This window comes from Trichosurus vulpecula, chromosome 2, assembly GCF_011100635.1.
Source record: "Trichosurus vulpecula isolate mTriVul1 chromosome 2, mTriVul1.pri, whole genome shotgun sequence".
Lineage (NCBI taxonomy): Eukaryota > Metazoa > Chordata > Mammalia > Diprotodontia > Phalangeridae > Trichosurus > Trichosurus vulpecula.
The window spans coordinates 27,880,158-27,904,401 of NC_050574.1; the positions used below are offsets into that span (position 1 = coordinate 27,880,158).

The 24,244-nt window shown below is 46.2% G+C and overlaps 1 protein-coding gene across 1 annotated transcript; it reads left to right on the forward strand.

The window, feature by feature from the left end:
• Positions 1–4,253: 4,253 nt before the first annotated feature.
• On the forward strand, positions 4,254–16,305 carry LRRC47 (leucine rich repeat containing 47). The gene is made up of 7 exons (XM_036745281.1): positions 4,254–4,884; positions 10,376–10,831; positions 11,841–11,957; positions 13,659–13,774; positions 15,213–15,315; positions 15,633–15,722; positions 15,953–16,305. Exons 1-7 carry the CDS (start codon positions 4,267–4,269, stop codon positions 16,196–16,198), a joined length of 1,746 nt encoding a protein of 581 aa, XP_036601176.1. The 5' UTR covers positions 4,254–4,266; the 3' UTR covers positions 16,199–16,305.
• The last annotated feature ends 7,939 nt before the right edge of the window (positions 16,306–24,244 follow it).

Consider the following 24,244-nt stretch of genomic DNA (forward strand, 5'->3'; position numbering starts at 1 on the left):
ATTAAAAATATAAACAATGCAAGAGCCTATTTGCCTGAAGGAGAAAAAACTGACAGCAGAGAAAGTGGAAATGTACTAGCCAAATTTCCTTTTTTTCATTTTTATAGTATTTTATTTTTTCCGATTGCATGTAAAAAATTTTTAATATTCATTTCTTTTAAAAATTGAGTTCCAGATTTTCTCCCTCCCTCTCTCCCTTCCCTCTTCCCTCTTCCTTCTCCCTTCCCTAAAAAAGGTAAGAATTGTAAATATGTTATATATGTATAATCTTGTAAAATATCTTTCCATATTAGTCATGTTGTGAAAGGAGAAACAGACCAAAAGGAAAAAACCACAAAAGAGATAAAGAAAGAAAATAGTATACTTTGATCTGCATTCAGACTCCATCAGTTCTTTCTCGGGATGTGGAGAGCATTTTCCATCATGAGTCCTTTGGAATTGTCTTGGATCATTGTATTACTGAGAAGAGCTAAGTTATTCATAGATGATCATCTTACAACATTGCTGTTCCAGTAAACATTTTTTTTAAAGCACCTACTATGTGCCAAGTATTTTTCTAGGCCCAGGAGGATCCAACGACCAGAAAAGAAATGCTTCTATCAAATAACTTACATATATGTATGTATGTATGTATGTATGTATATGTACACACACATACATACATATCTCTCTCTCTCTCTTTATATATATATATATATATATATATATATATATATATATATATATATATATATATAATTTTTCTCAGGGCGTAGGATAATTATGTTGTAGTCCTACAATGATATGAGACAGAAATAGTGTTGCAGTGGTTTTGAATGTTTAGGCTGCATCTCAAAGCTTTTTAATAATTTATATAATTTTACATTTGACAGAAATAAGTAAAATATTCAGCAGTGTACAATTGTCTATACTGAGCATCTGTTCATGGTATTATTTGTCTTAGATTGTAAACTATCAGAGGTCAGAAAGAGAACAGAAATAATTTATCATATTTTCTGGATATACTAGCTAAATTTCAACAACATAGTTGGTGTATGGGATCAAAAAATGAGCATCATGATTTGGTAAGCACAGCCAATGAAGCATTTTCATCCACTTGTATTTACATATCTTGATATATCTTTTCCAGCTATGACAACCTTTAAATCAAATATCAAAATAAACTTAACATAGAACCAGACTTTTAAACTGCTATATCACAAAAATTTCAAATCAAATTTCAAAAAAATATGAAGCATATTCAATCACATTGCTCTCAGTAAAAACATAATTAATATTTTAGTGAGAACAAAAATATTTTGTACTCGCAATACAATGTTATTTTCAAAATATTATTTCATCTTTATCTCATCCCTTTAAAAATTCTCCCTTTGGCATAGGTCTTATAATGTACATAATTATATGTACAGTATTATATACATGTAATTTATAGGAAGAGACTAGATCTGTGATGTAATCAGTACAGTAAACTCCTGAATGAGGAAAATTCTTCTACCAATCTGGGTCTACACCTTCTCTGTAACTTATAGTCTTAAAGAGTTGCCAGGGCACTGAGAGCTTATGACTTGACAATGGTCACATAGCCAATATACACCAGAGGTAGGATGTAAACTCAGATTTTCATGGCTCCAAGGCTAACTCTCTATCTACACAATGTTCTGTTACACAATTAATTAATAAGTTAATATAAATATATTAGGAGTGCATGTTAAAAATTTTTTTTGATAAAACCACTCAATCAAAAAAGTTTAGATACCATTTTCCTAGAAGGCATATGGAGGTCCTGAAGCTTATGCAGAGTTGCTGTGCCCCTCCCCAAAATAGGGCTGTCTTGATGGAGGGCCTGGAATCATCTTGTAAATATGTGTTTCTTTCTGGTGTTGTGACAGGCACACCCCTGGTGGTTAGGAGACTAGATTCCAGATACATGATCCATCCGATCATGAAAGACATCTGCCAAACCCAAGAGTTACTTTCCATATAAGGTGGAGAGCCAGTTCAGGTGTATGGGAATGTCTTGGGAAGTATCTGTGAGATCCCATGAAAGACTGGTGATTAGGAAACCTGTTTCTCTGACTGTGAGGCCTTGGGTAAATCACTTGCTTCCTGTTTGCCTCAAATCTTCCCATATGTAAAACAGAAAAGGTGACACATTCCCTTCTTCACAAAGATAATATAAGAATAAGGGAGACATCCAGGAATATTATTTAAAACTGAAAGTCCAACAAAAAAATATATACAGTGCTGAGAAAAGTATTGCAAGAGTTTTTAGGGTCCTTGCTAGCCATTACATGAATAACCCAGCTATGTGACCCAGATTTGAGTAAGACCAAGTAAATCATGTAGGTAGGCTTAGAAAGCAGTTTTGGGTGAGATCAGGTAGGGCACATAGACAGGAAAAGGTCGTTGGTTGGTTGTTGAGGACCAAAATGACATCACTATGCAACAGTCAAGTTACAGTCTGTCGGACTGGCTGATCAGACTAATGAAAGCTCGGAAAGGTATATTTTTAGTAAAAGAAAAAGGATGTGGCAACTATTACGAAGGCCGAAGGCCGTTAGCATTTACAACAGACCAAAGAAAACAGTATCTTCTTTATCAGTCCGCTAGTTAATTAACATTCGTTAAGCTCCTGCTCCCTGATGTATTAGATGGAATAAAAATAAGCAAGTGAGTTCCAGGAACTATTCAAAGTCCTGGGAGTTTTCTTTTGTAACTAACTGTATAACGATTGGGGAAGGAAAGGAGACGTTCAGAACAGGTATATAATAACAGCAAATGCAGCACAGGATGGAGCTGGTTACTGTCTTCCAAAAATCCACCTTCAACAGAAGGACTCGCGCGTGAGTCCTGGCTCTGCCACTCACTTGCTGTGTAACTGCTGAAAAGTCCCTTTCCCTCTTTGGGTCTCAGTCTCCCCGTATGTGAAATGGTACAGTAATACCTATCTCGAGGGACTGTTGCAAGGAAAGCGCTCTGTAAAAACCCAAAGAGCCACAGAGATGGGGTACTATTATTGTTATTAGCATTATTTTGTAGTTTGGTGGCAATAGGCACAAATCTCGGGGTGTCAGTTGGAAAACCCTTCCCGCAACACAACCCCACCTCTTTTATTTTCACCAGGAGCTTTCCATGGTAACGATACCGCCCTTCGTGGGGCGGAACTGAGTGTAGTGGTGTGACTCTCTAGCCTCTCTTGGAGGTCTCTATGGTCAAAAAACAACGCTAGCCTTCCTGGTTCGCGGTGTGACTCTCTAGCCTTCCCCGTCGTTCTCTATGGTAAACGCCCCAGCCTTATCCTTATTCGTAGTTGACGGCATGATTCTCTAGCCTTTCTTGGAGTTCTCTATGGTCACAGCCCCTCCACTATTCTTGGTTCAGGGTATGATTCTCTAGCCTATCTTGGAGTTCTCAATAGGAAGCGCTTCCTCCATATTCACGGTGTGACTCTCTAGCCACGCACTGATACCAAACCATCCCCTTTCCCACGAGCAGAGGTGACTCTCTAGTGGGCCCTTCTTGGAGCTCTCCATGGTGATGGCTCCATTTTTTTAATGGGGTCATGGTTTCCGGTGGGCGATGGTGTGTCTATCTAGCCTCCGAGCGCTCTCTATGGTAGAGGGTTCTTGGGAGTGTCTGGTGTTCTTATTCTATTCTATTATCTCGGCTCCAATTTATAGACTCCAGGACTCATCTTAAAGTTTTCATCTTTATTACTGCCACTGGAAGGCTCCCTGCCCCACATCAGACAGCCCGTCTCCTTCCTTCCTCCCCATCCTTCATTTCCTTCAGGCAGCACGCCCCCTTCCCCCGTGCCTGAGTTTCCTCGGGCAGCCTCTCCCTCCAGCCTCCTGAAGCTGTCTCTGCGTTAGAACCTTGTGGTGCACCATCGGTCATAATGGAGCTTCCTTGGCACCAACAACGGGATAGTGGGTCTCTAGCCCTGGTTTTCCACACCGCCTCCCCGCCCCCAACCCCAGCTACGCGCGGACTCTCTAGCCATCTATAGCTTTCTCTATGGTGAGGCAACTCTACATTTTGCAACTCTATTGTTCCTTTACGGGTCGATGGTCCACCTTCCGGAGCCCGTACCTCCCCGTGAGGGCGCTCTAGCTTTTCTTTACTGACCACGAAACGACTCTCTGGCCTTTCGCGTTTCTCGCCAGCTTTTCCCACGGAAGTGACGCAGACCGGAGGAGGCGGGGCAGGAGCGGCGCCCCGGAAGCGCTAGTGGCAGGCGGCCCGCGGCCGAGGCGGACGGGTATCATGGCGGCGGCGGCGGTGGTGGCCGAAGCGCTGGAGCCGTGGCCGGAGGTGGACCTGGTGGAGCGCGAGCAGCGTCGAGAGCTACTGCTGACGGGCCCGGCGCTGGAGGAGCGCGTGCGGGCGGCGGGAGGGCGGCTGCCGCCGCGCGTGTTCTCGCTGCCGCTGCTGCACTCCCTCGAGGTGTGCGGCTGCGCGAGCCTGCGCGAGCCGGGCCCGGGGCTGGCGCGCGGCCTACCGCGCCTGCGCAGCCTCGTGCTGCGGGGCAACGCGCTCGGGCCCTCGCTCAGCCCGGAGCTGGGCCCGCTGCCCGCACTGCGCGTGCTCGACTTGTCCGGGAACGCGCTGGAGGAGCTGCCGCCGGGCCGCGGCTTGGGCCCCGCCGAGCCCCCGGCGCTGCCGCAGCTGCAGAGCCTCAACCTGAGCGCCAACCGCCTGCGCGCGCTCCCGGCTGAGCTGGCGCGCTGCGCGCCGCGCCTGCAGACTCTCAACGTGGCGCGCAACCGTCTGCGCGAGCTCCCGGCCGAGCTCTTCGCGCTGCAGCTGCTCAGCGAGCTCGGGGCCGCCGACAACGAGCTGCAGGAACTCAGCCCGGCCGTGGCGGGGCTGCCCGCGCTCAAGGTGCCCGCCCGCCGGGGAAACAGGCGGGGGGAGGGGCGGGGAGTCATAATAAAGGTGAAAACTTGAGTCCTGGAGGGGGAGGTGCCCAAAGTCTCTAAGTTGGAGCTGAGAGCTAGGACTTGATAGACTTTAGAGCCGGAAGGATCGGATTTCTAGATGCAGGGGCCGTCTTAGAAGTGGCAGCTTGGACCTCAGGAGTCGTAGATTTTGCGGGTCGGGATCCCTGGAGCCCCGCCCCCCCCCCGCCCACTCTGCATACCTGTAATTGACGTTGGAAACTCGAAAAGATCGAGTGGAGTCCAGGCATTTCCTTTTAAAGAGAAAGGAGCAGACTGGCAGCAGCCCTTCTCGGAGTCCGGTCTCCATTCTACAGCCTTTTAGAGAGTGAAGCCCTTGGGGGCATTCTTGTCTTTGTCATCAGATTTAGAGTTGGAAGGACCTTCCGGAGGATCTGAGTTCGGGGGCTCTCCAGGAGTGTGCAGTGAGTTTGGTAGGAGTCCCACCCTGAGGCTTTATTTGACTTTATGCTAGGAGGTGCAAAATGGCATCAGATGCAAGGGCATGGAGTTATAGAAAGGGAGGAATCCCAAGGCCTGCTGCTCAGGAGTCCTCTTTTTTGTTGCCCAACCTTTGGCTGTGGTTCCTAGTACTATAGAAAGCACAGTCCCTGGAGTCAGAGGCCCTGCATTCATCCGCAGCCTCCAGTGCCTGACCTTGGGCAGTTGACCACCTCCAAGGCCTCATCTTTTTTCTGCAGCATCGAGAAGTTGGACTAGTTTTAGATTCTTAGCCATTTTTGCATCATAAACTTCCCTCAGCAGCATCTGGTAAGGCCTGTGGAACCCATATCAAACTAATATTTTCAAATGTGTAAAATAAAATACACAGGGTGACAAAGGAAATTAATTCTATTGAAATACAATTATCAAAATAGGAAAATTACAGATTCCAGTGTCCTGGACTAGATGACCTTTAACATCCCTGCCATCTCTAAATCTGAGATCCTGTGATTCTTTTTGCAGAGAATGTTTTGCTGTGAGCAAAAAAATAAAAATTTTAAAAAAAAACCAAGAGCCAGTGATCTAAGTCACCCCCTTCATAGCAGTGCCTTTCTGCCTCTTTATTCCTGGTGCCCAGCACAGTGCTGTACACATAGGCACATTAGTCTAACTTAGAGCTTCAGAGTTGAAGTCTTGGGCCATGAGGGTCAAAGCTTGTCCGAGGTCCTAAAGCTAGTGTATATTAGAAGCTGGACTTGAGCCGAGCTCTTGCTGAGTGGCTGGCCCTCTATTCACTCTCCTCCTTCCTAGCCAGCCACTAAAACTCTCTTCTATTCTTGAATTATTTGTCCAAAGGTAGGCTATCCCTTACCATCCCTGAATCACTCCGTCATCTGCCTTCTCTGCTGCTCCTCGGCAGACTCAGTAGTCTTGGATGGCTCTTGCACTGGTGACTGAGTCCACTTCAGATCTGTCTCTAATTTCGGTTGGGCCCTTGCTTCATCAGGGCAATCCTTTAATTCTTTCCTAATCAGTTTTCTATCCCTCTTTCCATAGATTGCTCCAAATCTCCAGTGCTCTTTAGACCTCTCACTGAGTCCCATCTTCTTTTCTGCAGACCTCTTCTCATATTTTCACAATAAGATGAAGGCCATTCACCATGAGCTCCCTCTTCTTTCCCCATGTCTTTATCAAGCAATCTCTTGACACTTGGTGGTGCAGTGGACAGAGGGCTGGACTGGGAGTCAGGAAGACCTGAGTTCAAATCTGGCCTCAGATACTTACTAGCTTACAAGCAAGTCACTTCTGCCTTTCCTTATTTGTAAAATGGAGACCATAATAGAACCTGCCTCTCAGGGTTTAGATGAGGATAAAATGAGACAAGAATTGTGTCTTGACTCTAAGGGATCCCATTTGGGGTTCTTTTTTTGTGTTGGTTTTTTTTTTGGCAAAGATACTGGAGTGATTTGCCATTTTCTCTGCACCTCATTTTATGGATGAGGCAGACAAGCTCAGTGACTTGCCCAGGGTCATCCAGCTAGTAAGTGTCTTGAGGCTGGATCTGAACTCAGGTCTCCTTGACTCCAGGCCCAGCACTATCCAGTGAGCCACCTAACTGCTATGTAAGTGCTAGCTATTATTCTATTATTATTGATGTCATCCTTGTTGTCTCTTCCTGGGCTTCAATCCCTGATGAAGTGGCCCTTTGCCTCACTAAGGCCTGTTAATGTCTTTATATGTACATCTGATCCCACATTACCCCATCCCTTCAGTCTTCTCCTGCAGATTGCCCTTGTTAACATGCTCCCTCTCTTTAATCTGCATTCTCTGCTGCCCACAAACTCACCCAAGTCTTCCCCATCCTTTAAAAACCTTCACTACAGCCTGTTGTCACGTCTCCTCCCTTTCTCAGTCATACACATTGCTGTCACCCCACCCCGCCCCCCATACTCTGCATTGTGGCTTCCAGCTTCATCATTCACCTGAAACTGCTCTCTGCAGAGTTACTAGCAACTGCTTAGCTTCTCAATCAAATGGAATGGCCTTTCTTTAGTCCTCACTGTCTTGACCTCTGCAGGATCTGACCGATGCATTTTCTGCTCTCTGGGCTTTTGTGGCAGTGCCCCCTCCGGTTTTCTACCTGGCTGGCCACTGCTGCTCAGTCTCCTTCCTTCACTGGATCATCCTCTGTCATGCCCCCTAGCTGGGGTGTGCTCTGGGGTGATCTCTGAGACTTGCAGATTTGTTCATCCAGCCCTGTTTCCTCCCCTGAATTCCATGCTTACATCACCAACTTATTAGCTATTTCACACTCAGTACGTCCAGAACAGCTCACTGTCTGTTTTTCAAGACCTGCGGCTCCACTGAACTTGTAAGTAAAGTGAACCACCATCCTTCCAGTCACCTGTGTTTGTAGGTTTGGTGGCATCCACAGCTCGCCTCTCCTTCACCCCATATCCACCTCTCCCAACCCCAGGCCCTTATCACCTCTCCCAATACTTCACTGACTGGTGTCCCCCATCCAATCGATCCTGTCCACAGACCTGCCAGAGGGCATTACCTAAAGCAGAAGGCTGACTGTCTCGCTTCTCCTCAAGTTTGAATGGCCCTCTAGTATCTTGAGGATCAAATCAATACTCATATGTTTGGCATTTAAAACTGTGCAGCCTGGCCTCTCCCAACCTTTCCTGCCTCATTACACATTGCCCCCTGCATGCACTAGTCTGCCATCTAGCCAGGCTGGTTTGCTTGCTTCTCACATAGGGGGCTCCACCCCGTCTGCAGGCGTTTGCACAGGCTGAACTCTGCCTCTTCATTTCTGCCTCTCAAAGGAGTCTCTGACTTCCCAGGCCTGCCAGCCCTTCATGTCTTTCCCTGCCAAGATTAAATACCTATACACGTATATATTTGTGTCATTGCCACTGTTAGTCATTGCCCAATGGCTTTCTGTCATTGTATTCCTAGTGTCTGGCACAGAACTTGGCACAGAGGTTCTTAGTAAATGCTAATTGGTTACTTCATGATGCCTCTCACCGTATCTAATGGGCAGACTGAGGCCTGTGGTGGGGAACCCCTAGCTAGAGAAGGCTGGTGGTTCAGTGGATAGAGGCTGGACCTGGAGTCAGCCAGACTTGGGTTCAAATGTGGCCTCAGACACTTAAAGAGAAGTGTGACTCGGGCTGGGTAAATCACTGAATTGCCTCAATTTCTGCATCTGTAAAAATGGGGACAGCAATAGAGTTGTCATTTATAAGGCACTTAGCACAGAGCCCAGTACATACTAAGTGCCTAATAAATGCCTGTTTCCTTTCTTCCTGTATCAGGAGCTGCCCCATGGAATCCAAAGACATGGCCCTCCCCCTGCCAAGGTCATTGTGAAGCTCAGACAAGTCAGGGCCCTCTGTGCCTCTCCTGAAGGTCTGGGATGCCATGATTTCTGAGTTCTACCACCGTTAGCGTTTTCCATCCACGTTAGTGCCCATTTATCCTCACCTTTTGTTTGTCTCTCTAAGCTGGCTCTCCATAGTTAAACATTTTCCCCAAACCTAGCGATCATGTAAGTGTGCTTTTTTAAACTGCCTTTTCATAGTTCTTGCCCTCAGCAAGTCTGTTGATGGATGAAAAAGCAAAATTTTATTTAAGAAAGCAAGAGTTTAGCTGTTGGAGTCATTTCACTTGTGTCTGACTCTCAACCCCATTTGGAGTTTTCTTGGCAGAGGTACTGGAGTGTTTGCCATTTCCTTCTACAGCTCACTTTACAGGTGAGGAAACTGAGGCCAAAAGGACTACGTGACTTGCCCAGGGTCACACAGCTAGTTAAGCGTCTGAGGCCAGGTTTGAACTCGGTGCTCCTGACTCCAGGCCCAGCACTCTATCCACTTTAACACCTAGCTGCCCAAAGAGTTAGTGTGGTCTGGTCAGATGGTGTGTTTTAATCCTAGCTCTGCCGTTTGCTGCTCATTGACCCGGCTGGGTAGGTTATTTTCACCTCTGTGCCTCACTTTCTTAATCTAGAAAATGAGGAGAGGGTTGGGTTGTGGGAACCAAGGTCTCTTCCAGCTCCAGATCTGTGCTAATCCATGTTGAATTGGCCTCTCGATACACATCTCTGCTGACTTTGCCTCAGCACAAAGTGGACTCTGTAGATGAAGGCTGGAGCCAGTTGGTGCAAAGAGAAGTTAGAATAAAGGCAACATAAATCAGCAGAGTTCAAATCGTGCCCCTGTGAGCTTTTCTCTCTTTTTGTATTGCCAGCCATTAGCACACAGCCTGACACATAGTAGGTGCTTAGTGTTTACTGAGGGACCCTGTGCCCCACTTTGTTCATCTGTGAAATGAGGGGGTTGGATTAGTCAGCATTTCATAAGTATCTACTATGTGTTACACTCTGTGCAAAGAGCTGGGAATACAAAGAAAGGCAAAAGTCAAACCTGCCCTCAGAGAGCTCGAGGTGTGTTGGAGACAACATGCAAGCAGCTGTACAAAGATGTAGACAGCATAAACTGAGGGTATTTGGCAGGGGGAAGGCCCTGGAATTATAGCGGATTGGGAAGGACTTCCGTAGAATATGGGATTTAAATTGGGACTTACAGGAAGTGGAGATGAGGAGGGTGAGCGTTCCAGGCTCAGGGGACAGACAGAATGCCTGAAGTAGAGCCTAGTTAAAGGAACAGCCAGGAAGCTGGTGTTTTCTGGATCAAAGAGAACATGTCAGAGTGTGAGTTCCGAGACGACTGGAAAGATGATGTTAGCCGGGAAGATCAGGTTATGAAGGACTGATTGGAGGATGCACTGGAGTGGGGAGAGACCTGAGACAGACCACCACTGCCCCCCAGCTGTGAGCTGATAAGGCCTTTACCAGGGTAGGGTCAGAGTCAGAGGGCAGAAGTGGCATTAGATGACCCCAGGTTCCCTTCTAGCTCTAGACTATGATCCCATAAGTTTAGGTCTGCTTTGATCATCTGTTAATCTCACTTGTTTTACTTCCTCAGACTTTGGATCTTGCTAATAACCAGTTAAGTGAAATTCCCGGGGAACTTGCTGACTGTCCAAAGCTCAAGGAGATTAATTTCAAAGGAAACAAATTGAAAGATAAACGCCTGGAGAAAATGGTCAATGGCTGCCAACCTAAGTCCATTCTGGAGTATCTGCGTGTTGGGGGACGGGGCAGAGGAAGGGGCAAGACTGACGGCTCTGAAAAAGAAGAAAGCAGAAAGAAAAAGAGGGAACGGAAGCAGAAAAAGGAGAGTGGAGAAGGCGAGGAGGAGGAAGTAGAGGAAGTGAATAAGCTTCTCATCAGGATTCTGCATGTCTCTGAAAATCCCACTTCTGTGACTGTAAAAGTAAACCCACTGGTAAAGGACGTGCGTCCCTACATCGTGTGCGCTGTGGTCAAAGGCATGAACTTGAGGCCAGGAAATGCTCTGAAGAGATTCCTCTCAATGCAGGTTGTACCCTGGGAGTTAGGCCCCGTTACTCCAAACTGGGTTAGAGCAGGGGGCTAAATGCAGGTGGAAACTCATTGAGGAAAGTGAGATCATGGGAACCACTGGAGTCCAGTTGTAGAGAAGTGTTAGTGTTCCCTCAAAAACTGGGAAGGTCCATTTTGTTAGTAAAGTTGTCTTAGCTTTCACACACAAAATCTGTTCCTTAAATTGGCAGGTGAATTTAACAAAGTCAAACATCCCCCGAAGTTCAGGGCATTTTTGTGGATTTTCTAACTTTCTTCTCCAAGCTGCACTTTAGTTGTAAATCCTTAGGGTGTGTATTGTTAAATTGGCAGGACTTCAACCAGCCTGATTTCTCTTGTTCCTTTTGACTTCTCCTCCCCCAAAACTTAAAGCTACATCTTGAGCATAAGAAATATGTGGCTTTTAAAGGAATCTATCAGTCTTTCAACTAAAATCTTAACATGTTTTTACCAGATCTTTCCTCTAGGTGGCCAGAATCGTTTTACAAAACAGGTTGTAAATCTACTTTTACCATGCATTTTTTTCTCTTGCTTCCATTGGCGATAATCATGAAACAGGTCGTCAGAAACTTGGCTTTTGAGAGTATAAATATTTAGGAAAAGAACTGCTTTCTAACTCTTCCTTTAGGCCTATTTGGTTCAGTTCAACCATAAGTCAGAGTTCAATGTTGGCCCATTAAGAACTCAGATACGGTCTTCTAGTTTAGATATGATGATGCAGGTGAATGTGAACAAGGAAGACCTTATTCTGTTAATGTTAATTAACTAATTTTCATAATTCAATTAATTTTTTTCTCAATAAGACAAGCCATTCATTGGTTGTCGAGAAGGGCTGTCCTAATGGAGGGTACTGGAAACTTTGGTTACCAGTGTCCAGCCACTGAGTCATTAGTGTGGACCCTTGAGGTTTAGAGATCATTTTGCCCTTCATTTTACTTTTAGAGGGACTTTAATGTCTTGATAATCCCCTTGAACTTGTGTTTTAGACCAAACTCCATGAAGACATCTGTGAGAAACGAACAGCAGCAACCATAGCCACTCATGACCTTAAGCTGATCAAAGGTCCTCTGGTCTACGGAGCACAATCTCCCCAAGAACTAAAGGTGCCAAATTGCATTGTTGCTTCTCCTGTTGGCATGTGATGTTTCCAACAAAATGTGGGCTATATTGGACGACAGTGTAAGCCTGAATGTCAAGAGCCTGTGATTTTTGTTGGTATGGAAATTCCCTCCTCCAATTCAGATTGCAACCTATCACTCAAAATTTTAGAGTTGCCTGAGGCTCAATTCCAAGCATCTCTCTTTCCCCTCTACATTTCCTGTCCTTTACATATTCCTGGATAAACCTAAATATTTTCATCTGTGAATCCTACCACCAGATTGGAGGAGGGAGGGGATGAGACAGATGCACGGACACACCCACCCACCAGCTTGGGCTCACCCATGCTTAAAACTCACTCCCTAAAAAAAAAAAAGAAAAAAAATTAAAAAACAGACCTCACTCCCTTTTCTGTTTTCCTCTGCCCCCAAATCCCACCAGGCCACGTTTACAGATGACTTTGAAATCAGTTGCTTAAATTCCCAGATTCCATCCCAAACAAAGTAATCATAGTGAGGTTTTCCCTCTTGTAATCTTACATATTTTTGCTCATTTTGAAACAAGGAAGGACTTGTTTGTTCTCTGTCCTAAGTTCACAGCCCTCTAATTTGGTATACTCTACACCTCTGTTAAGAGGTTTTCTCGGAACCTTGTTCTCCTGAATTCTTCCCTAATAGCATCGGGGTTACCTGAGGATACCCGAGGTTTTGGCAGGGAAATTGTTTCTCCTGGGCATACTTCACCTAACTTGACCAGCTCAGGTTGTGCTGTGCCTTCTTTCCTTTGGTCCTACTTCCTCAGATCTGATAACCTTCGGGAATTCATTAACATGCTCACCTCCAGGTTAAGGTTAGTTTGAAAGGTATCCATATCCAACCACCTCTTTCTTGTACATTAGTCACAGTGTTTGGAAATTGAGAGTCTCCAGAAAGAGGACTGGAAAACTGGAGGCGCAGCGTGCCTGCCAGCTGAGGAGGCAGGTGGTGTCCGAGGTCTGGTTGCAGGCTTCTGCTGTTTTCTTTCCATTCGTTTACTGCCCCTTGTTGTTAATGATTTTCTGATATGTGGCGCTTGGGTTTTTTTCCTAAGGTTTTTTTCCTAAACTCATGGGTTTCCTATGATTCTGACTTAGCAAGCCATATGCTCTGTTTTAGTCCCATTTAGAACAGTTTAAAAATAATGGGTTTTGTACTAGTTGATTTTCTTTGGAAACTTGTTCTAAGAATGAGTAAGATTTTTTGAGCTACAAGTTAACAAGAAATTATCTGATATCAGAAAGTTGTGTGTATCTTAAGAGTGTTGGGGAACAGTAGGAGTAAAGCCTCAGGTACAGGAGTATCTGTTACATGGGACATACTGATGAATCAGTATCATATGATTGTGGTATTGTAGAATAGAACCAGAAGGGGACCTTAGGCCATAGAATCCAATGCCCTCATTTTACGTGTGAAGAAACTGAGGCACAGAGGTTAAATGGCTTGCTCTGGGTTACATGGGGTTGGTAAGGGAGTTGAGGTCTGAACTCAGGTCTTCTTGACTCCATTTCCAGTGTGCTCATCATTCCACCATACTGCCTCTCTAGAAGCCTGAGGCTTTTAGGTGGGAGGGAGAAAGGTGGGGGAGGGGTGTAGCATCCTAGGTTAGATCAGCTGATTTTCCAGAGTTGATAGTATCAACTCTCAGTCATTTTCTTTCCCATTTGATAGATTGTCCCCTTAGGACGGAAGGAAATCAAAGCAAAGGACCTTGTCCGACAGTTACAACTGGAAGCTGAGGAGCAGAGAAAGCAAAAGAAAAGGCAAAATGTTTCAGGTTTGCACAGGTCAGTCCCTACTCCCTTGCCTCCCACCCACTGAACCCTTCAGGGTTGGGGGGGGTGGAGAAGAAGAAGGAGAGGGAGGGATAGGGTGGGGGACAAGGAGGAAGGGAAAGAAAAGAGAAAGATAGAGGGGAGAAGGGAGTGAAACAACACAAGAGATGAAGCTGAGCCTCAGAGAGTACTCTTTATTTGCATTTTTTAAGTTTGTTTTATTTTCTTGGGTCAGTAAAAATCTTTCCTTCTCCTCTACTCCCCACCTCAATCAAAAACAAAAGAAAAACAAAATCCCTGTTACAAGAATGTATAGTCACGCAAAACAGATTTTCCCATTGGCCATGTCCAAAAGGGAAATACAAATATGTGTGAATTTATGTATGTCTCATTTTGTTCTGAGTCCTTTGCATCCTTCACCTCTGCCAGGAGGTGAGCAGCGTGTTTTGTTATTTTTTAACATGGCAATCCATTATGTTTCTTTTGAGCATTCTTTTTAAATTTTGAGTTGCACATTTTCTCCCTCTCCCCCTCCCACAATGACATGGATAATTCAGAATTTGCAGGTGAAGTAAATGTCCTTATTCCGAGAGGGGTTTTTGCCATACTCTACTCAAATATTAGGAACTTTCTGAAAATTGAGCATTTCTTTTTAGGCACCCAGGAAATGTCAGGAGATGCTTTCTGGTTTGGGGTTTCCTCTTTTAAAATGAGCAATAATCATTTTGGAGGTTTAAACAGTAAGAGAAGAGTGTTTTCTTTCAGCTGACACCTCACAAATAATTAGGAAATGCTGTTACTAACAAGACTCAGAAAAACTATAAAATTATGTGGATGGAAAAAAACTAATAACTCTGAACTCTGTAATACTTGTAGATCCTGGAAGGCCCATCTAGGTACCACAGTGCTGGGCAGCCTGGTCCTTTTTAACCTTAAATCCCTTGTTTTGGTCAGGATGAATAAGATGCATTATTTATAATTAGCTTCTTGTTTATGTGTAAATAGTGCTAGAAAGTGGACCTTGTATTTCATGGTATGGAGAACCCCCAGGTGAAGAGGTTCCCTCCACCAGTGGAAGTGAACAGCTTCTCTGTAGCTTAGAATATGAGAGATTTGCCTGCCCAGGATCCCACAGCCATTATGTGTCAGGTCAGATTTCCTGACTTTGAGGCCTGCTCCCTATCCACTAGACCCCAATGCTTCCCTTAGATCCATATTCATGTACCTAAACTATTTATCCTCTACAGTGTATCAGAAGCTTCCTTCTTGTCTTTATACCCTTTATTTGTTCAACAGACCTTTTTTCAGTAGATTAGAGTCATAGAGTTAGAATTAGGTCTTATAAACTTCAGCCCAGGCCCTTTCTGGATTCATGCATGTCAATGATTGGGGTCCAGGTGGTTGAATAATTAGCCATGTTTTTCAATCTGTTTTTTTTCTTCTTTGGCAGATACCTTCACTTATTAGATGGAAAAGAAAACTACCCTTGTCTAGTAGATGCAGATAATGTAGTTATTTCTTTCCCACCAATAACAAACAGTGAAAAGACAAAGGTATGTGTGACATCATAAACATGTGTTACAAATGTCTTATGCTGTTATATCATGGAATGCTTGATGATTAAAGCATTCTTAAAATTCCACAACTGTGTTTAGTAGTAAACTGAGGCAGAGAAAACCTTTGTCCAGTGTTAAAAAGCTGTCAGATGATGCAGAACAGAAAAATCTGCACTGCATCATTCCACATGAGGATTTTCCTTTAGGAGAGAGAGAATTGCATTCTGTATATTCTTTTAGAGTAGAAATTGCAGGTGTTGACACCCATTTTTGACAACTTTCATTTTTTCTGAAATCTTTCGCAACTTCTTTAGATTAAAACAACCACCTCCGATTTATTTCTGGAAGTGACAAGTGCTACAAGTCTGCAAATCTGTAAAGATATCATGGACACCCTCATTTTGGTAAGAAACCTAGAAAATCAATACATTAACTGTCTTTGAGAAGTAAAAATATATTTAGAAGTGATGGGAATTTTGTCTTCTGGCACTCTTACTCTTTACATTTGCCATGTTTGCTTCCTACATTTGTTTATAGAGAAATATTAACTGCCTTAAGCCCTGGGGATTTTGAAGCTGGAAGGGACCCTAGAGGTCACCTCATTCTTTCAATTAAAATAATACTTCTTTTGCAGAAAATGGCAGAACTCAACAAATTCACTTTAGAAAATAAAGAGGAACAGTCCCTCTCCGATACAGAAGCTGATGGTGTTTCTGGCCCATTCAATCTCAGATCTAATCAGAATGCTGAAAAAGATGGCAGCTCTCCCTTAATTGTGGAGCAGGTTCGGGTTGTGGACATGGAAGGGAGCTTAAAAGTTTTGTATCCTTCTAAAACTGATCTGGACATAACTGCTTCCCATATAACGATCATCCGTTGATGGAAATGACCACAGTTTCCAGCAAGCTGTTTGTAAAATATTTTGTTGTCATTTTGGCATATTTTACAGGAGTTTGTATATGGTATAATTAAATTATTCACACTACATTTTCCACCCCCAAGTTTTTTAAAAGAAGATAGGTAATATTAGTTCAGTTTCCAAAGGTATGTCTGTTCAATTCCTCCTCTTGTGACAGTGAAGCTGTCTCTTGATGCCAAAAGTGAAAAACCACGGAATCTCAGAGGCCATCTAGTCTAATTATATACATGTAAAACTCAGTGTTATGGTGGTTCTGGTTTTACAGCACCAAAGAGCTGGTTTCATCCATCCTTTTCATGAAATTTAAATGGATTTTGGAATGAACTGAACAAGATCTGTGTTGGACTTTTAACGGGGGGGGGGGAGGGGGGAGGGCCAGGAACTGGGGTGGGGAACCTGTGACTTTGAGGCCACATGTGGTCTTCTAGGTCCTTGGGTGCAGCCTTTTGACTGAGTGCAAGATTTACAGAACAAATCTTTTTATTAAGGGGATTCGCTCTGTGAAGTTTGCATTTAGTCAAAAGGCCACACACGAAGACCTAGAGGGCCACATGTGGCCTCCAGGTCACAGGTTCCCCACCCTTGGACTGGAACATTAGTTTTAAAATTGGGAAGTTTTTGAAGAGTATAAAATTAATCTTTTACTAGAGATCATCTTTGTTAAAAATTCTATGACTATAGTACAGCTTAAAAATACTGAGTTAAAACTGAGTATTTCCACTATGACAATGCCTTGGAATAAATCATAAGTTTTCTAAGGAAGGAATAAGGAAAACCAAGTTCATTTGACCTAATTCCTTTAACTAATATTGCTGTTAAGAATGTCTTTTGCTCTGTTAAATTATGAAAACTGTAGCTAAGCAGTATAGTTAGCCTCAAAGCACTGACATATGGTGGTGTTCTTTCTGTGACAAGAAATAACGCAGCCTGGGACCTGTGGGGAGGAAATTATCAGAAGTCTTGGTCAGTCACCAAATGATGTGGGAGGGTGTTGTCCTAACTTGTGTCCTGTGTGGGTGTTGGACATTGGGCTGGTGTCTCCATATTTAAAAAGCGCGACCATTGGCATATGCACATTGTCAGGTTAGAGGTCGTTTGAGCAGTATGTGGTCGTCAATAGTAGGGAATCAGTGCAAGCGGCCATGCCCTGAAGAGCCCTTGGGACCTTCTTAAAGGAAGGAATCGTAGGAAAGTTTTGATGTTGAAATGTAACCAAAACCAACTCTGGTGCCCCACCTCCCTTTGTCTCTTCACACCCTCAGTGGTGCTGCGTTCTCCTTTCTTTAAAGACAGAGGTTAAGCAGTTATTTCCCTTAGGTTAGTGATAAAAGAAAACATTCTCTTCTAAAAAGTACCATGAAGCCTGCATGCCAAAAGCTAAACAGCTCTTCTCTCTAATTTGAGCCTTCTTCTACTGTAGTCCTAGATGTGTTTATGTACTTCATCCAAAAGAGCCATGATTCATTGGGGTGGGCATGCCCTCCTCCCCCTACCGCTGATGCAGGTTGCAACTTCCATGGATAGTCCTCAGGAGCTAATTGTGGCCAGAAAAGAAAGTGGAATCTCTTAGTGGCCAGTGTTGGCGATGATGAGCCTCCAAACACAGCGAGGCTGGTTCTCGTATAACAGACACACGATCTGTCGTCAGCCCAACACTTGAAGCTTTTCCAGTTTGGTATCAGACCTCCGTGCTCGTGGTCGGCTGGCACGAATGTGGCCCAAGGTCACATTCATGCCACCATGTTGGAGGGGGAGCTTAGTAGGGAGTGTGTATCTGAGTACCCAGAAATCTACCAGTTCTGGAGTAATTGAAGGCTCAACTTGCTCCAGAACAGGCTGTGTGAAAGGAAGTCAAGCTTGCTGCCTTAATACTAGTGTCAATTAGCAAACTGGCTGCCTTCAATAAGAAATCAATAGCCATCAACCAAGGTCCTTTGGTTATTCATTGAAATTGTGGGAAGTTATGCGCATTTGTGCCATAGACCATTAATGAAAGCAGTGTCCAAAATCCCAGGGTTTGTTGACAAACCTAGTGACCAGCAGGACCAAATAACATTCTAACAAGGGACCCTTGTTTGCCTGCCCGTGGTGTAATATTAACTATTGATGTCATCTGTAAGTCTCCTACTCTGGAGCCTCCCTGGTCATACATTAGCTATTCATACTGTAAATAGAAGTGATCACATTCTGACTCCTGGTCCCAGACTTGGGCCCCAGGTAGAAGGTTGAGAAAATAAGATTCATAATTGCTGAGTTCTTCCGTGCTAATCCCGATTACAGTTTCTGTCTGTATCCTGTTTTTGCTTCAAACTCTGCTGATGTAAAGGATGGCTTACCCTCTGATGTCACTGTTGGGCTTTCTGTAGGAAACAAAGGCTGCTAATGAGTACCATCTCCTCTTTCGAAAGTGTTGTTGGGTGTAGGACCAGTCAAATGGACAGGAGGAAAAAAACCACTTGGGAGCCCCCGGTTCCTTTCTCAGCACTGCATGTGTGGGGATCACCAGCTTATCAGCCGCCGTGTCACTGCTATGTCTGAGAGCCTGTACGGGTGGTCTGAGGGAGTGGAAAGAAGGGCCCTACTTGGCTTCCCTGTATCAAAAGGATTCAATAAAAACCCTTAACAAACAGGATCTTTTCTTTATTAGCATGTTCCTTTGGTTTTGGGACAGAAACCCAGGACATTCATTAAGTGTCTGCTTTGTGCCAGGCATGCTGTTGGCCTGGGATATTAACATGACTAAGCAGTTGCATTCTGCCCAGGGCTTCAGAATGTGAACACAGAATAGTGAATGACGAGGAAGAATGAGGACAATGGAAGCCCCGACGAGGGGGGATCCTTGAGCCAAACTTCAGAAAAGAGGAATGATTCTTCAAGACCGGGATAAGAAAGGGAGGGGAGTCCAGAGTTGAGGTGGAATGTCAAGCGTGAGGAACAATTACTTAGTTTGGTTACAGCATAGAGTTTGTGAAGGAGAGCTGACCCAGGTTGAGAAGTTTGTATTTCTCCCTAGAAACAAAAGGGACCCAGCTTGGGTTGGCAGCAGTCTCCAGTGTTGCCAAGGCTCTGTTCTCCCTGGTAGATCGTTTCCTATAGGAGCCAGAATGGCTCCTTATCACCTAAGGCTTAAGTCACAGGATCAGAGATTGAGAGCTGAAAGGGAATTTGGAGGCCTTTTAATCCAACTCATTTCACAGATGAGGAAATGATGTAGGAAGGGTCAAAATGAGTTTCTCAGGGTTTGAGCCCAGCTCTTTCTGGCTCCACGTCCAACACTGACCATAGTGCCAACCCTCATGGGTGTGGCTTATTTGAATACAAACTCCCAATTAATCCTTCACTCTGGTAATGATCATTAAATAACTGAGATTTAACCTTTTTATAAATAAAGGGTTAGGAGACAGCATCCCGTGTGGAAGGGATCTTGAAGACCTCAAATCTAAGCTGTTGGTGCTTGGCACAGTGCCTGACACCTAGCAGGTAATTACATGAGATACTTGGGTTGGTTCACTTAGAAACTACAACCTTGGGCTGTAGTGGAAAGGAGGGCTTGGACTACCAAGTACCCTTCTATACCTGGTGGTAACTGGGCAACAGTTGCAGGCAACAAGCTTTCCAGAGCTTCAGTTTGCAAATGTAAAGTGGGGTGCTGCTTCCATGCCTTATATACGGGATGGATGTGGGCTTAGGTGCCGAATGGTGCATGCATTCTTGGACGTGGCCAGTGTGGGAATTTGCTCGATGAAGCGTATGTTACAAGGGTCTTTTTTTGGGGGGAGATAAATATTTGCTCTCCCCCACCTCAAAAAAAAAAACCCTCTCAAAAAACAAACTGCCGAAGTCTCATGAAATAAGGTTGGGCTAGACTCGAGCTTTAATTAATAAAAATAAGTAATCCCCATAATAAACGGATTTGTTGTGTAAAACTTGGACTCAGGTCAAAAGACCGCACCCAAGGATCTAAAAGTGGCCTCAGGTTCCCCACGCGTGGGCTAGATGACCTCTAAGGCCCCTTTCAGCGCTCAAGGAGGTGCAGCTAGTTTCCCAGGGGTACCCTTTGCTGCTTTCCCAGCACGTACCAAACATTTGCAGGTCCCAGTGACCTCCGCTGCTAGGCGCCCCCATCCCCGGCTTCTTGTGCCTTGAGGCGGGTCACCTAATCCTCCTGACCAGGGCACAGATTATGCCATTTATGCTGAACTTCCAAGGGGCTAACTGGGTCCTGCAGCATGCGGAGGCGAGCACACATCTTCCCGCTCGTCCACCGGCCAAACTGCTGGGCCAGCGAGGGAAGGACAGGAACTTGCGTGGGTGCTGGGGCTGCACCTAAGCGTCGGGAGGGGCGGCCGGGCCAGCGAAGGAAGGCCCTTCCAATCTGTCCACCCACTCCTCCCTCCCCTCCACCCCCGTTCCTATCCCCCTCCCTCTTCCTCTCCCTGGTTCCTGGCTTGGAAACCCTCCTCTCTTCCTGTTACCCGAGCCTTTCCAGGCAGGTGGGGCTGGGGCGCACCCACCCACCTCATGGAGTGGGTCGGCCTAGGGAGTTGCGCTGCATTAGCCCTCCCTGAAGAGTCGGTTGGCCCTGGAGGCGGCCAGAGCCGGGGTCCGGGCGCCGGGGGCCAGAGCCATGGCCCTGGGAGGCGGCCTGCAGCCCCGGCGGCGGTCTGGTGGCCCTGCGGCGGAGGTGCCCAACCCGGGCGTTCAAGCCCCAGAGCGCAGCCCCCTGGCCGCCCCGATGGCACCCCTGGCTCGTCTCCGCCTCCCACCGCCGAGCCAGGGCCCTTTTTTTCCTCCCCTGGCCGGCTCCCCGGCTTCCGCGGCTGCCCCGACGGCGGCGCGCGTATGGGAGCTCGGCGCTGCCCGGCTGCTGCAGCGTTCGGACCCCCGAAGGTCTCCCCGTCGCGCCCCGCCGCCCCGCAGCCCTCAGCCCAGGCAGCCTCGAGGGGCGACAGCTCAGCGAGCCAAGCTGTCCCGGCTGCTGCTGCGGCCGCCCCCCGCCACTCAGCCTGGCTTGGCGGGGCCCTCGAGAAGCAACAGCCCTCGAGAGGGGTCTGCAGAGCCCGGCTACTACAGCGAGAAGCGCATCTGGGAGTGGATCAGCCAGGTGAACCGCAGCCTCTTCGCTCCCTCGGGGATCCCAGGCCGTCCGGAACAGGACAAGTCCATCCGGATGGCGTGCCAGGACACCGGGGGCCTCCCACTCCCCAGTCTTGGAATCCGGGAATGTCAGAGCCGGAAGGGGAGGAGTGCAACCCCCTCATTTGACAGAAGGGGAAACTGAGGCCCAGAGCGAGACCAAGGTCAAGAGGACACTGTGATCCTTCTATTTCACATCTAACCTATATGCGAGGGTATGAAGCACTTGCTGACCCTTTCCTCCTGCAAAGGGGTTTAACCCGTCTGGAAGCAGGGCCGAGGGACTCTGGCACAAATGCCCTTTACGGCTAGGAAGGAGCTGGGCTTTTGGCGAGACCCTGGGATTAGGGGCGGGGATGTCCTGAGGAGCCAGAGAAATTCAAGACCTTCCTTAGTTCCTGGTTTGGGGTTGCTTAGGTAGGAATTTCCCTTGCAGCACCAAGAGGCTTTCACGTGGTCCCACAGCCAGTACGGAGGCTAGGGCTATGCTGGGACCCAGCGATTCTTGCCTCCGAGGCCAGCTCTTTATAGCCAAGTCCACCTTTGTGTCCCACCTTTTATTTCCATGCTAAGGGAGTCTCTACTAAAAAATACCAACCATTCTTTGACCTTCTAGGATGCTCAAAGTTCTTCTAGATGTACCCTGAGTCTGTGGACTCCTCCATCTCCCTGTGGCTGGAAAGAATGCCTCTCAGGGATCTAGCCTTAATCACTGTGTAATCAGAAAGCTTTTCCTCAATGCCACTCTGTGGGGGACATTGTACCTTGGAGTTCAATGGTCCCTAACCTGAGTTCTTGTTACCTGAGACTTAAGTCAACACTTCTGAACAAAGGATGGAGGACCTACAGGCAACAGGCTGGTGTTCTGTCTGGGTGGTAGAGAAACTTGGATCCCACCAAGTGCTTTACCTTCTGATCAAGAGAAGTCATTGATATCTAAAGAGCTGGAGTGAGACTGATCCCTCCCCTTCAGACCCTCAAAGCCCTCATGCTGGTCTATCTCTTCTCCAGACACTCCAAAGTGCCAGGGACTCCCAAGCTTGGGCAGTGGACTCAGCTGTTAGCCACCGTCTGAGAGCTCTTACCTCCCACATAGTGATGTGGCTATTTCTGAACTGGCTGCCTCCTGGGGCCACCAGGATTACTGACCACAGCCATTGCTAGGTAACCCCTAAGAAAATGCCAGAGTCTCCCAGCTCTGGAAGTTGACGGGCTGTCAAAGACATTTTCCAAAGACAGCCTCCAGAGCCACAGAGAATTCTATCCACTGGGGAGCTGGGTTTAAGAAGCCCCTGGGCCCCTGAGATCTCACCCTTGGCTCAGCAAAATGGAGGGTACCAGGAAGAGCCCGAAGCTTGTGGACTAATCCTGGGAGATCGGGAGTGGGTAGGGAACCTGTCTTGTTTTGCACTTGGGGGGAAGGGGGGTGTTGGGGAATTTCTTAGCTTGGAAGTCTTAAGATCCTCCTGGAGAGTAATTCTTCTTGCCAACATTCTTTTGACTGGAGATCAATAAACCAAGAGGCAAAGCTAGATTTCAGCTGATGGACAGCTGCCAATTAAATTAGCCAGCAACTCCACCGAAAAGAGAAAGATACACACACATATAGGACATTACGTGGCCTTGGGACAGGTGACAAAAGGAACCTATCGTGTGAAGCTTTGCCACTGTATGCATGTCAGGTGCTTAGGGGAGGGAGAATGAGAATATTGCCCAAGATTTGGTCTGTTTCAGGTGAGGATGGGGGGGGCGGGGATGTTTCCTGGTAGTAAATCTTATCCTATGGGGCAGTTCTCCATAATCTCATCAGGCGTGTAGGTGGGACCAGATATAGTATCTAGGTGGTTTTGTTGCTGTTCCAGTGTTCTAGTCATAACCCCATTCGGTATTTTCTTGGTACAGAAACTGGAGTGGTTTGCCATTTCTTCCCCAGCTCATTTTACAGATGAGGAAACTGAGCCCAACAGGGTTCAGTGACTTGCCTGGGGTCGCACACCTTAGCGAGTGTCTGAGGCCAGATTTGAACTCAGGAAGAGGGGTCTCCCTTACTCCATACCCCACACTCTAACCGCTCTAACACCTCAGGCTGCCTGTCTGGGTGGGACCAGAGGTTTAATAAAGATAGTACAGGCTTCCCTTTGACATGGAATCAGAAGAGAATACAGAATGATTTTGGTCCAAACACAACCCTGCAGGCTCCATTTCTTTGATGTCTGGGGAGGTTTCCCCCAAACTCACAGCACCCAGATTTAGTACATTTCCTCCCCAGGGGAAAGAAGAAGGAATAATACCAAACATTTACATAGCACTTACTAGGGGCCAAGCACTTTACAGTTAACAACCCTGGGAGATGGGCGCTGTTGTTTTACGGATGAGGTTAAACGACTTGTCCAAGGTCACACAGCTAGTAAGGCTGGATTTGAACTCAGTTCTTCTGACTCCAAGCCTGGTGCACTGTGCCCGGCACCACCTAGTTCCCTACTGATTTGGAGGAACAGAAGAGTTTTCTTGTATGCACTTGGAAAAGAAGGGAGGGAAGAGTGATAATACCTGCACTCTGGACTCAGCCTCTTGCATCTCGAGCATGAACTTGGCTGACTGTGTGGAAGGATGTTCCCCCTTCCTTCAGAGGCGGATTCTTCTGGTGAAGTATGACCAAGCTCCCAGCTCCTACTCCACGGCACTCAAGGGAGACCACAATCCCATAGTGGGAGTGGGACAAACTCTAGCCAAGAAATACCTGGGATGATGACCTTGCACCTTAAAGTCATCCAGGCTTGGCCATTCATGCTGCCTTCCTATTAGGGGATTCCTTCTCCAGTGTTCATAGGACCATAGCTCTAGAGCTCTAGGGGCCATCTTACTTTACAA

Excerpts from the sequence above, each read along its gene's own strand:
- LRRC47 (XM_036745281.1), top strand. The coding sequence starts at position 4,267 with ATGGCGGCGGCGGCGGTGGTGGCCGAAGCGCTGGAGCCGTGGCCGGAG. Across the intron at positions 4,885-10,375 it reads CGGGGCTGCCCGCGCTCAAG|ACTTTGGATCTTGCTAATAA; the intron begins GTGCCCGCCCGC and ends TTACTTCCTCAG. Across the intron at positions 13,775-15,212 it reads AATGTTTCAGGTTTGCACAG|ATACCTTCACTTATTAGATG; the intron begins GTCAGTCCCTAC and ends CTTCTTTGGCAG.